The sequence below is a fragment of the Pholis gunnellus genome (assembly GCF_910591455.1).
Source record: "Pholis gunnellus genome assembly, chromosome: 10".
NCBI classification, from domain to species: domain Eukaryota; kingdom Metazoa; phylum Chordata; class Actinopteri; order Perciformes; family Pholidae; genus Pholis; species Pholis gunnellus.
In genome coordinates, this window is record NC_136537.1 from 11,826,256 (window position 1) to 11,840,551 (window position 14,296).

General features: G+C 45.1%; 1 protein-coding gene across 1 annotated transcript; it reads right to left on the reverse strand.

Moving 5' to 3' along the window:
• On the reverse strand, positions 1 to 11,116 carry spon2a (spondin 2a, extracellular matrix protein). Its single transcript, XM_079167472.1, has 6 exons — positions 10,961 to 11,116; positions 7,046 to 7,274; positions 4,901 to 5,121; positions 1,194 to 1,385; positions 687 to 858; positions 1 to 428 (listed from the first exon to the last, which is right to left on the reverse strand). Exons 2-6 carry the CDS (start codon positions 7,272 to 7,274, stop codon positions 241 to 243), a joined length of 1,002 nt encoding a protein of 333 aa, XP_079023598.1. The 5' UTR covers positions 10,961 to 11,116; the 3' UTR covers positions 1 to 240.
• Positions 11,117 to 14,296: the final 3,180 nt, after the last annotated feature.

Below are 14,296 nucleotides of genomic sequence, written 5' to 3' on the forward strand. Positions count from 1 at the left end.
TCAGACTTCAATATCCCTTTATTGTCATTACAATACATCCAGATGAGTGTGCACTCCAATACTAACTGGCTGCACAGGGAAGGCAGCGGGTTTTTTAATTTCCACAATTTGACCGTGACAAACACAAAAATCCTTTACATTATCAAGGAGATGCTCGAGATGCAGCAACATTTCTCAGTCCAGCAGTGAGTCCCAGTGTTGAATACTGGCAGTATCTGTGCGTGTGTGCACCCTGTGGGTTCACTGGAGTCTCATACAGCTGTGTGGTACGCATTCAGACTGTTCCTCCAGCTCAGGGCAGGGGACGCCAGCATTGGCCGGCCGCAAGAGGATGTAGCGTGTGCGGTGGCGGACACCACCTCTGGAGCAGGGACCAAGACACAAACCCCAGGAGGACCAGAGAGACACCTCACAGTCCAAAGGTGTCGCTGAGTCGAGGAAAAAAGAGTTTGTGAGAAAAGTATACAGAACGTGTGAGTAAAGAGAGAAATAAGGGCTGCTCATATATTAGCTTGTATGTGTAAGCTGTGCAGAACTGTTTAAGTGAGATCATATTAAAACTTTCATGTAATACAAATCAATGAAATAGCATTTTTGTTTGCCCACCCATTCATTTAAAACCATCATCATTAACTTCCAGGTGAAATGTTTATGTCCCAGGGACGTGGGGAGTCTTGTGGACTTACCCGAGAAGCGCCGGGGATTGATGGAGTTTGGCAGGATATGATTGGACATAAGGACTTGACGGTCAGACGATCTGCTCTGTTGGGAGATCCTTATGCTGGCAATAGGTGGAAGCTCCTTTAAACGTGGATAGTAGAAGGAGTTGGCTGGATGGTTCGGCATCTCGGATGTGATCTGGATAATTCAGCAAAAAACAGTCAGGCAAACGTCTGCAGGAGAGCTGGCAGGTTCTCAACAAAAGTTCAAATACACAATAGCCCACTTTAAGCACATGCTGGCAAAGGATGGCTGCTCTTTTATGTAAGAGAGGCCCTTTTTACTCAAATCACTTCAGGTCAGGCATGAGGGCCGCCAAGTAATCATTTGTGCAGACGGCAAAGAATGACGACCCATTCCCACACTGCTAACCTATTTTAAGTACAAGACGAGGACCTTGCTTTGCCTCACCATGGAGTGAAGGACTAAATTAAGTCAATGTATCAACCGATGATGGTTGATGGAGACCTCACCTTTGTGATGTTTTCTTGGGGGATTGTGGGGAAGTTAGGAGAAGAGAACGTGAATCCACTGTCTGTCCCTGCATCATAAGGATGGAGGTCAATGTTCACTTCCTGTTTCCACTGGCTGCCCTCGCAGAGGTTTATGCTGTCCACACCAACAAACCAGTCGGGGCTGGGGATGATCTTCACCATCAGGGACAGCTGTCGGTCAGAGAGAGAGAAGGCAGTTAGATCAAGCTTTACTGTCCAAGAGGAACAGTTAGTTTCCAGTGAACACAGACAACAGAGAGAGCAATACAGAAGCAGATATAGATGAAAGAAATACACAGATTATGTACTCTTGTTGACCTAAATTACTTTAAAATGGATCACTTGAATAGCCTCACAGAGCTGCTAGTTACCAGTTATTCTGGATACTAGCTGGAATTGTTTTCATCTTGTGAGTCTGTGTGTGTATCATCATGACAAATGGAGGTCCTGGAGACACCTACAGTAGTAGGAACTGCCACAGAAGAGGTTTTGAGTAATTTGCCAGGTGTTTACATTTCTGCCTCTCTGTGGACAGATTTTGTAGCTACGATAGCATCAAAACAGTGCAAATGCAGTCAGAACACTTTACAGGTGTGGAGTCGGGATCAAAGTGAAGGTTGAGTTCAAAGATGGGTGTGATCCAAGTGAGGGCGTCAGAAGCAGCGGACAGGAAGTAGGAAGGGGGCCATTGACCCCTCTACTTAACGGCCATCGCCCAATTTGGCTTCGCGGCTGGTGTAATCCCATCAAAAGATGGTCCCATGTTACTTTCTTTCTTCTTACACCCGGGAGCAATAAACTCTGATGAACATATTCATATATTTTCCCCCAGATTGTTTCATATGTGCCTCTATGTAAATATTGTTGATGCACTGATGAGCTGATTTGGTTTTCTTGTCTTTGTTTGCTTTGTCAAATTGTAACTGCGAATGAAACTACAAAGGACATGCTGCGATACACTTAAATCACGAGGAGAAAAACAAACAATCAAAGCACAGCTGTGATTAATATTCTGGCTCCATTCAAAAGTCTAACTGCAGCACTCTGAGTAAGTAGAAAAGTAAGGGGAAAAATCCCAATCGTAAAAAAACAGCAATCAACTGGTGTTACTTTAATTTGATTACCTCACCGCCGTATAATGTGTTATGCTGCCCCTGTCTGTTGATAGTTGTTTGTAAAATCTATTAAGGTGACGAAAAGGAAATAAGCTAGTAAGACACACACACACACACACACACACACACACACACACACACTGATGATGTCAGGATTTATAAAATGTGTAACTTATAAATGCAGGCACTGGAGACTGTGTGTGTGTGTGTGTGTGTGTGTGTGTGTGTGTGTGTGTGTGTGTGTGTGTGTGTGTGTGTGTATGTGTGTACTGCGCATACATGCACCCACTCAGTTTCCTGTGCAGGGTTAGACTGTGTCTCCTCTGTGATGGATGTTTCCTGAGAGCGAGTGACCTCATGCAGGAAGTGGCCTGGGGGTCAGCACACGCTGAGGTGGCAGAAGCCCAGAAAACAGCGCATTTAAAAAGAAACTTGCGGCTCTGGGTAGGATGGGTGGGCTTGGAAAGCTTTGGATAGCTTGGAAAGGGTGGCCTGGAGTCAAACAGAGAGCGCTGGATAGAAGAGTGCTGGAACAAACTTCAAACCAGTTCACCAGGCGCAAAAGACCACTCGGGGACAGGAGGCGGGCAGGTAGTGTCAGCATGACACATGGAGTCTGTTTCTTGCTCGTGACGCACGGCAGAAGAAACCAAATCAGAAGCAGCTCTGTTGCTTTTCAGAATCATCCACTGATCCCCTCCTTCCTTCCTTCCTTTCTTCCCCCCTCTGCTGACATCCCTCCCTCCTCTTGTCCTTTCAGGCTCCTTTCAAACAGCGGTTTTTCCAAGAAGTCCCGTCCTGCTATATCCATTGGGCCACTCAGCAAGGATGTCTACTCAGGGGTATCCCACGTCAGTGGCTTGATCAGTCCATGTTGGTTCCAATTTACAGGCCAGGAAGTATCTCAAGAGGAAATACAGATACTCAAAGCTCCCATGATCCGTCTCACTTTCTCTTCATCACATCTAATCTTCTGCAGAGCCTCGGAGAGGCCTTAAAAACATGCAACTCAGTCCAGTAGAGCTAGCACTTTAATGCTCAGCTGTTGTTGTCCCATTTTCTGTGGTGCCACTGATACAGATACTTTAAGAGTAATGGCAGTTGGATGCGGAATGGTACTTATTTGCCAGGATCTGTCTGTTTTGAATTACACATTCAACAGAAATGGCAGAGGGCTCATGAATATGGAGATAGGAATCATATGTGTTTGGGATTTTTGGGACATTGCGTATGAATGTTTTGGTTTGTGGGCAAGACAAAAAGCATGGGATTTATATAAGAGTGTGCGCAAGAGAGAGAGAGAGAGAAACAGACGGACAGAAAAGCAGAATAGCAGATGAAGCTGTTAACACATTCACATAATTTGTCATTGTCACGTTCAAAACACACACACACACACAATACTCATAACCTGCTTATTTTTGTACTCTGTCCACTGATCTAAAAACAGATGGACCCATTTAAAAGCAGCCACAGACATCAAGTACCAAGATGAAAAGCTGTAAAGCTGCTATCCATGACAAGTACTTACCAAAGATGCCCTCCGACTGGGTTGTTTATGATTTTTAAGGGCCCCCGGGTTCAAGCAGTGGAATAACCAATAAACAAATGTAGGTCACCAGACTTTCATGCAGGCCCACACCTATTTCTAAAAACTCCAGTGAATGTCTGCCTTTCATCTGCACCCCTTTACCCCACGTTCATTTTTTCCAGAGTGCCATACCTCATGCCTACCTCAAATCCTTGGCCTTTGTTTAAGCCCTTGGACCATATTTAGCGAGGCTGACCGTGACCTTTGCCCCCAAACTCAGTCGTTATTCCACAGCAGTGGGACCCTGTCGTCCAGCGAGGATAAACTTTGTACCATAGTTGGGCATTTGGCCTTTAACGGTCCACATTTATCAGCAATTCTTTCAACCTTAAATATGAGATAATATGAGACTTCAGCCGTTCCCAGAAAGTGGCTGTGCCTAGCCAAGAGATGATAACGCGGCATAATGTAATTTTAATTCAACAATCAAGATATAACATGTTAATTAGTCATCTTTAGAGGTGCTGGTTGGCAGATTCTGTTGTCGTCGTACAGAGCCATACTAGCTGTTTTCCCGTTTCCAGTCTTAATGCTAAGCTCAGCTAACCGGCAGCTAGCTAGCTTCATATGTACCGCACAAGAGTGGTATCGATCTTTTCATCTAACTCTCGGTGAACAAAAAGTGAATAAAAGTGTTCCCTAAATTGCCAAGCTATTCCTTTTGCTAAACTTCATCCCAGGGCCCTCATCCTGAGCTCACAGAGTTCAGTGGGACAGGCAGCAGACAGAGTGCAGACCGCGAAGGATGGATGTGGGCGTTTGTGGCTGCAGGGCTTCAGCACTTGGGCTAAACATAGTCTGATTGGATAGTGGAAAAAAAGTGTGTTTGGTCAGAGCGGATGGACGACGTCATGGGGAGGCCCGGGTCACCAGATGACTGAGTAGGTTTAGTCAGACACTTTGTGTGACTTACTGTGTCTGAGCATGTGTGTGCCTTTGTGAATGAGTACTGCTTCAACTTAAGTTTTATTTGTGCCTACCAGGGAGCCCCGGGGCTGCATGAGCAACTCCGTGGAGCTGTGCCCGATGCCGTTAGGGATGCCGGCCGTTCGGTGCATGGCGCCGACCGCGCGTCTCTTCCTGGCCTCCTTGGCCGCCTTCATCAGCTCCACCGTCACCCCGACCTCAGCAAAGCTCTGCACCCCTGCACTAGCCGTAGCACCATCCTCCCACAGCCGAAAATGGCGATTATGGCTGACCGCTAAAGGGAGAACGAGGAGAAGACAGGAGTAAGATGCTTATTCACTGGAATGCATATCGATGTCAATGAAGTACCACAGAGCCTCAGCCAGACGGTGAGATCATTTCCACGGTGGAGCCTGTGTGTATTTCTACGGCTGCCTCCTACATCCTGCAATTAAACAGACAATTCTGAATGAATTGCCAGCATGCATGTCGTCGGCATTATTGCACAGTTACAGTTGCATCTTTTCTCCTTTTATCACTGATACAACGACAACACAGACGGGAGCTGCCAAGAGATAGGTCAGGATCTCTGAGTTCACTTTTATTGATACTTTTTCATAACCTTCTGGCCAACAGAGCCATTTGCTTCACATTGTCATGTTTAGTTCTGGTTTGATCTTTGAACCCTGTTGAGAATCAATAGACGTAGTAATGTTAAACTGTTTGCACCGCCGGTTCTGGTGCGCCATATTGAAACCCACAGAGACACTTTCCTGGGCCAGTGGTTTTAAGGGCAGAGTAAGGTTAGCCAGAAACACGCTGACAAATGCTCTGATGGTTCTGCCTTACCTCACTTTTCAGAGCTGCGTACAGGCACACATACACAACCTTGCAGTTACACTTAAACGCTCTTGACACATGTATTAACACACAACCTGCCCAGCACACTTCACACACTATCTTGTTTCTCCCCAAACTGCCATTACTTACGCACTTAATTTTATTTCCATCCTAACAAATTTCCCACAAGTATCAGGACCTTGAAATTCGATAACACGTCACGTTTAGGCCCCACCAAAGAGTTAAAGCCCACTTTCCGTTCTTCCTAAATTGCTTGCGTTTATTTTTGGTTTTGGCCATGACAAACTCCATTCCCGCTGTCATTGGACCCTCGCCCCCAGGTCCCCACAGTTAAGCAACACACAACCATTGCAGGCCCCCTAACCCCTCGACAGGTTCTGCTTTCCCTTGTGCTGTGACAAACTCCCTTACCAACAGTCTGTCAGCCCATTGAGGCCCCTGTGTTTTTCTTCTCATTTTGTTCCCATGCCTTGAGGGGAGGGGGACACACATTAAAAGCCATTTTGGGTGATTAGAATCTCCGGTGCCTGTCTCTATACGGAGTAAGAAGCACATCATCCTCTGGCAGGGCAGCAGGGCAGCAGGGCACCATTGGGAGAACGGGAAACCAGACAAAGCCATGGCCGCCGCAGACAGTGATGCACAAGAGCAGTCCAGCACACACACACACACACACACACACATACATACAAGCACACAAATGCACAAACATCTGCCAGCCAGCCCGTGCTCCATGGCTTGGGGATAAAAAAGCAGAATAGAGGGTTCTGAATTGCTTCTTCTTTTCCTCCTCCTGGCTCTGAGGTAAGCGGTCTGACCCCACCACACCCCAACTATCATCACCCACCTTCACCAGCCCCCAAAAACCACTACTCCACTGTTTACCGCCAACACTGTGGTAAACCAGCAGAAACGTGGGAAGGAGTGTGGGGTTGAGTTGAATAAATAGAGAAATACAAAGATATGGCCGGACAGAAGTTGAAGAAAAAACGCATCTGGTAGTATTTAGACTGTCTCTCTTATTGCTCTATTAGCAGCACTCACCCCCGTGTATGTGTCTGTGTGCATACGTTGATGCTGACAATGAGCAACTAAACCTCTGACACATGATGGGTAGCCAAACATCTGCCTTTAGTTGAAGCTAAGTGTCCCTTCATGTCACTGGGGTCACCATCTCTGTCCCAGGTGTGTGTCCTCTTTAACACAAAAACAATGCATACATTTTGACTAAGGGAGGTCAAGTCTGAAATAATGGTTAAAATTGAATGGATTACCAGGTGTTCGAGGTAAAACTTTCCATAAGAAAGAGCAGATTTTTTTTAATAACCAACTTCTTTGTCCCTGGCAGTCTTTCTCACCTATGAGCTTGGACCACTGTGCAGGGGGCCGGAACAGTGGATACTGCTTGGGGAATGCCTGTGGGCTCCAGTGACCTGTAAAGACCAGTATGTAGGAAGCAGGGCCCTTGGCTGTGCAGTCTGTCCCATTGAGTGGTCGCAAAGGCCCAGCAAAAGTGAGACAAAGCTTCAGAAGTACGACGAGAAGCTGCTGCAGCCAACTGCAGGTCAGGTGCTCTGATGACATCATCTGAAAGAAATGGAGAAATGAAAAATGGTTTGTGAAAGAGTTTTTCTATAATACCATTAAACATGTGGGATATTCTATAACCAAAAGCTGCTGTCAGAAGCACTTTGGCATGTAACCATTGTCTATCAGCAAGCAAATGAAAGGATCTTAACATGAATATTAAGGAAACCAAACCCAGACAATCATGGAAAATCAGTATGGGGGAAATTCCACGCCCCTGCCCTCATATCATAACACATCCATTTTATCTAAGAAAATGGCTGATTGAACCCATTATTATGGGCTGGGTCGAGTGTGTGTTGGTCCACAGCCAATCTATGGCTACCCGGCAAAATAGTTAATGTAACGTCTGCCGTAGCATCGCTGTGGTTTTATTCTAGGCCAGGGATGACATCTCTGAGGACAGACGTCTGCTCTGCTGCTCTACTGACCTCACCGACTGACCATCCACTGACCGCCGGCGGCTGAGTCATAATCTCACCCTATTAAGAGAGCCAGAGAGGGGAGGTGGGCACGTGCATTGTACTAGCTTAAAACACAGTTCAGCCTTACATTTCATTGGGTAGTGCTGAAGAGTTTTTGCTAGAGATGAAATTGTAGCCGTGCTACTTGTCTCCTCGCTGCACACTCCCCTTACCTCTGAACACACATCCTTTTATCTCACACTCCTCTTCACCCTCCACACCCGTATTATCATCCCTCCTCTGCTCTCCAACAACTCAAACAGAGTTGATTCTATTGTGTGTGGGAATCTTTGAAAGCGCTGCAACAAATGCTTCGTCGTCATTTATTCCACACTTGAGTTTTTAAGGCTGCATTCAAAATGTGAGCTGTAAAATATATACGTGGAAACAACCAGAAGTAATTTGGCAATGAGGCGACACGGTTTTATTTCTTCTATAAAAAAGAAATTCACATGAATAAATACGTGATGTAAGGGAGTGAGTGTCTCTCAAATTTACGGTTTTGACAGTACGCTTTCTAAATACTTTGGGTGTTTCACCATTTTCCTATTTCATTTGGCCAATGTATTAACTTTAAGAGGAGCGTTTGTGACTACAGATAAATTTCGCTGTGTTTGTGTGTCACAGAAAGGGAGAATGATGTTTCGCGGCTGTGGCCTTGTGTGGCGTTTCTATGGGTTACTACACCATAACTAAACCCCCAAGCAGCTGCAGAATGCAGACAGTTAAATTTGGGCACACAATAACACACATGTGCACGCAAACACACACCCACACTCACACGCACACACACACACACAACGTACACACATAACACTCGTGTCCAGCTGCACATTGTCCCTGAAGTCTATTTCCAGAGGACAGATAATGTTACTCTGCCGATATAGCTGCAAAACTCGGACACTTTTCTGACTGCGGCCTTATATGTCACCGAGTGTTTTATCAATTCCCCGTCTCCATTAAATGTATATTAACCACAGCACAGTTTTAACAGCCAGTCATAAAAATACCTCGAGTATAGAGACACACAGAGCCCAGCTTTGATCTCACTGCTCAGTCATCGGATCATCTCGCTGGCTTCAACTTTGCTGCTCTGCAGGAGGCGGATAAAGCTCCATGTTGAAATGCTTAATTATGCAACTAGTTCAAAAAAGTAAATCTCTTTCTTCTGGTCTTTTTTTTTTTTTTTGTTTCCAGCTTTGTGTGCTTGGGTTAATGGAAGTTCACCTCGTGGAGCTGGAGGTTTTTCACATCAGTGTGTGATCTTTAACTGCTGTCTGCTCCGCTCACTATGTTTTAGGATAGAAAAATGAGGTCAGTCCTGTTTCTGGCTGTTGCAAAGTTAACCTTGTTTACACACACATTCCAGACAAGGAGTGTTTTCAACTGTCAATTCGCAGCACACACTGAACATGATCTTTCTTCCTCAACATGATTGGTTTCTGATATACTATAAGTGCAGCCATGTGACTTCTGTTGCCAAAACAACCACTAATCAGATATCCCTAATCTACACGGAGTCTGGTTCAGTAAACCCTTCGACCATCCCTCTGAACTTGTCACACGAACACGATAACACACTAAAGAGACATTTCTTGAATTCCCACACTGACACACTGAACTTCATCGGCACACACAGCTACCAGCTGATGTCTGCTGGCGCTCCTGGAAACACATACAGTAATAATAAAACGATTGTATGGCATTTATTGATGCATACAGAGGCACAGACTTATTTTCAGTGGATGTAAAGTTTACTCTCTCTCACACACACACACACACACACACACATATGCAGTCACACCACACAGACCTGCTCTCATCAGTCAACATAGACAGACACACGCAGCAGTTTTTTAGGCACAAGACACAATAAAACTAGGGGATGTGGCGCAGAGCCAAATGTGGCTGCTGCCTCCCCATGGGCACCTTCACTGTGTAATTACAGCAGACTCATGCAGAGATAATACACACATTTGTCTAAGCTCATATACACAGGCATGCAGGTATGCACGCACAAGCACAGATTTGTGCACACAGCGGGAGGTATGTTCATTTTTAACAAGGGGGTGGCGGGGAGGTAATTTGCCGTTTTCCCTAAGATTTTCCTCAAAAATCTTTTGTTGGGGAAGCGGTGGATTTCGGCTGAGAAAATAAATGCATCACTCTGTTTTGAATGGGCCTTTAACGCACCCCTGTGGGCCTATGATGTTCATCTTCATGCGTGCATAGACAGATAGACACACTTGGCCGTGCATGCATCGCAACGGGAGCTGGACTTTTCCCAGCGCAGGAGGGAAAATCATGACCATGCAGACAGCCGTTCAGACAGAGAGAAATGCAAGGAGGGCATGCAGGTTTAGTTTTGACCGGTGTGGACGGACGGAACAGGTATACCGGTATAGAGATTGCACCAATAAAGGTGAAGCAGCTGCCGATGCAAAAGGTGCAAATACATACACAAATCAACAAAGAAGAAGTGTGAAATCAGTGGCAATATATATTAGTATTCAAAACACTTCCATTGCAAAGGATGCAATTTTAACAGAAATTCATGTATCTGTTTTGAGGTACCATTTTGTGGTACTTGTAGTATTTTCATTTACTTTATACGTTTATACTTTTTACAGACAACACTGACGGCTTTAATTCCTGGTTACTTTACAGAATTAGATTCTACGCTACAAAAGCATGTGATATATTTCTGAAACATGATGCATTGTTAACCACTCATATGTCTCCTCCTGCTGCACAATGTTGCTTACATGTCAAAGCATCAGTCCTAATAATACCATAACATAATTCACTATATTAACGGTATAATAAATAGTCCCTCTGAAAGTTTGCACTCTGCATACACAGTAACTTTGACTTTTAATGCGTTGTGTATATTTTGCCGGCAATAGTTACATAACGCGCTTTAAAATTGTATACTGCATTGCATAACTTCTATTTGTGACGGAATCCTTTTTTGCAATGTGGTGTTACTTAAATAAGGAATCTGAATCATTTCATCCAACACTGCATGCTTTTACTCAAAAAGACATGTCATCTTCCGCGGATAGAGACACAGGCGTGCGGGATCTTCTATGTCTAAACAAGCATTCACACTTGTGTGCTCTCAGACTCCTGTGCGGAGAATGAATGGAGTCTTCATATGTGTGTGTGTGTGTGTGTGTGTGTGTGTGCGTGTGTGTGTGTGTGTGTGTGTGTGTGTCCTACCTGTGTTGGGTCAGTCAGTCATTGACAGAGAGAGAAGCTGCAGCAGAATCACACTGTTGGGATCGAAGAGAGGATCCAGCTCCACTCACTTCTTCTCTTCCTCTCCACCGTACGCTGCTGTCTGGTGCAGCCTTATCAGCCTTTATCCCTCTCTCCTCTGTCTTTATCTCCTTTCTCTCCTCCTCCCTTTTCTCTCTCTCTCTCTCATTGTATCTCCTCATATTACCTCTCTTTTTCTCACTGCCTCTCGCTTTCTCCTCCCCCTCCTCTTTTCTCCCCCTACCTCTCCTTGTATGGAAAGGCAGTTAACGGCCTCACTCCTCTCCTCCACTGTCCCTCTCTTCTCTCCCTCTATCTTTCGCCCTTCTTTCTCTCTCCAGTCTTTGAGTGGCTGTGTAAACTCAGCAACCTCATTGCTGACAAGGTAATCAACACCACATTGGCCTCTCTTAACATTCACCACTCAGCATTGTGTATTTTCTTACCCCTGTTCTTCTGAGCACACTGACAGAGTTGTGGGGTGTTGGTTGCTGAATAATGGCAGTAAAATGGAGAGAAATGAGAAATAGGGCTTACGCACAGACATGCAACCTGGATCACAGACGAGTGGAGGTCTGGACAGAGACGCGGGCGTTTATTTCTGCAGTTTATCTACTGATTGGAGAATCAAGGGCTTTTTAATGGTTGCCGTCTTTTTCCCCTTCCAAATATTTCGGACCTGTGGCAAATCCAGCTGCGATCACAGCCGAGGAAACCCGCTTCCATGGGTCAGAGGGTGTGTGTGTGTGTGTGTGTGTGTGTGTGTGTGTGTGTGTGTGTGTGTGTGTCAGAGACGTTTGGTCACCGGTTCCCACAGCTGGTACACACATGGACAACCAGGGAGGTTTCTGTTTCTGGCTGCCGCTCACTTATCAATATGTCAAGGCTCAGACTGAGAGAGAGAGAGAGAGAGTGTGTGTGTGTGTGTGTGTGTGTGTGTGTGTGTGTGTGTGTGTGTGTGTGTGAAATCTATAGGAACTTTTCTGACTTATTATCCATGGCTATGACGCAACAAAGCAGTCAACCCCAAATATTGCACAGAGCAATCGACTTCAGACGGACACACGCACCCTGGTCACGGTTGTGATGTAACGCAGCACAGCTAGCCCTAAGATATAACTCGACCTGGCTAACATCAGCCACCACCAAAAGACAACGCTGCAATTGGACAACTGCAGACCTTTAAATCGACTTTGGCCACGTCACTGTATGGCTCTCGTGTGAGCCTTCCAGAAATGAGGGGAGACGAAAAGAAGCTGACAGAGGAAGCGGAGAAAGAGGTTAGTCGTGGATCAGGTAACAATTTGGACTTTGTGTCCTGCAGTCATAAACAATCAGATAAACAATTACACCAATTCGTTCCTCTCCATTTCTTTCCTACCTCTTTGTCTCCAAAACAGTTACTCAGTCCTCTCATCTATCTGCCTCTCTGTCCGTCTGTCTGGAAAGTAGGTTATTGGAAAAACTCAGACTTCCCTGCTGCTGCCCTCTGATTAACGGCCGTGAGCTCAGCATCCAGATTGACTCATTAATGTGAAACATCATTGACGCACAGGTGTGCGTTTGTATGAAGGCAAGCCGCATAAACCAAACCGCTAAAAGTCTGAACTGGCATACACCAACGGACAGTTAGTCCCACTCTTGTCCCTGCCAACCTGTGAAGGAATTGATAACTGTAATTACCAGAACACACACAGTTTACAGTTAAACTAGACTCTTCAGCACACACACACACACACACACACATTAGGAAACCAGATACAGCAGCAGAATGGCTTCAGATTGCCAGACTGACGCAAATCTCCGAGATAGCTGAACGTTTTCTTCCTGTCAACCACGTGCTCACGTCAACGTCACTTGAGCCAAGTGAGTGAAGCAACGAGAGGAAAACCTTGAGCTAATCACAGAGCGCTGGGCCGGAGCCATGCGAACTGCAGCGTCGCAGCTTCACCGCCGCAAACCCTCCAGACCCCTCAGACAGACAGACACCAGGAAAGAGAAGCATTACGAACAGACGGATAATATTGACTGAGCATTGTGTTCCCTTATTAGACGGCTTTGTTGACTACTCAATATTGATTGGTCAATTACAGCCTGTTGTGTCTTTGGAAGCAGTTCGGATCTCTGTAACCAATTTTTTTAGCAGAAGCAATAAAAACATTTTTACATCAATTACATTTTTTTTTTTAACACTATTTTGTGTCAAATTATTAATTTCTTTGGCTGTGTAATCAGCAAGTGGGTAATTATTGCTAGAATAACCTTCCTGGTCACCCGTCGCTGTGCCGTAGCACATATTATGGAAGAAGAGTACGGGAAAATGAATACGAACATTTTGATAACACTCTTGGTTATGGTTGATGTATTTAATGGTTTTATTACCGTCAACAAGACCAACAATGTGTTAGTCCATCTCTCACTAGCCTTGAGACGCCTCTACCGTGTCTGTTGCACTAAGCTCACAGCTCGTTTGTATTCAAATTACATTTTCAAATCTCAAAGGAGCTCCTTAGAACATTCAGAGCATATCTATGATTCAGAGATTGACTGCACACAGCTCTTAACATGGAGGAGGCCGGATAGCAGCTAGTGGCGGAAACAGCCTAAACAGTGCTGACAGAGCTAATGGTGTTAACCGGGGAGAGGAAAGGAGGGCAGGCGTGCGCTTCTGCGACGACAATGTCCCATTATCAGTGGTGACTGCCGATGGAGTGCAATAAACCAAAGCACAGCTGAGGCTTAGTTTTACAAGTATTTGGTCCTAAACTAATTATTGTACACATTTTAATTTTGACCTGATGACGGCACGAGATGAAAAGTCTGGATGACTAAACCAAAATGGCCACCATTCATGGCCACTAGCTTGGCATTGGGGACTATTTTCAGCAGTGGATAGAGACACATTTGGTGTCCTGGAGTGTTTACAGCTCCAGGACAGTACACAGTATGTGGGATTGACTAAAAATATACTACAATGTAAGCATTCATTATAATAAAAGAACAAGTCTCCCAGTGCATGTGCTCACTGATGGGTTTTTAATAGTTGTTGGACAACAGTGTAGTTCTGTAGTGGAATAAGCTATATTAGGTTTTGGCTACACAGTCAATACTATTAATATATTTCTTTTAAAGGCTTGATGGGATTAGATGACAATAAGGAAATGCAGAAGATAACCTTGACTTTTATTGTAATTCAGTAAATGATGAGTTCTGGTCAAATAAAAATGCACTGCAGTATCTCTTAAAAAGGAAACCAAAGCTGGGGCAGTCTGACGGTGACGCAACATCTGAATCATT

Excerpts from the sequence above, each read along its gene's own strand:
- spon2a (XM_079167472.1), bottom strand. The coding sequence starts at position 7,274 with ATGATGTCATCAGAGCACCTGACCTGCAGTTGGCTGCAGCAGCTTCTC. Across the intron at positions 1,386-4,900 it reads TGCAGCCCCGGGGCTCCCTG|CTGTCCCTGATGGTGAAGAT; the intron begins GTAGGCACAAAT and ends TCTGACCGACAG. Across the intron at positions 429-686 it reads CAATCCCCGGCGCTTCTCGG|CGACACCTTTGGACTGTGAG; the intron begins GTAAGTCCACAA and ends TCCTCGACTCAG.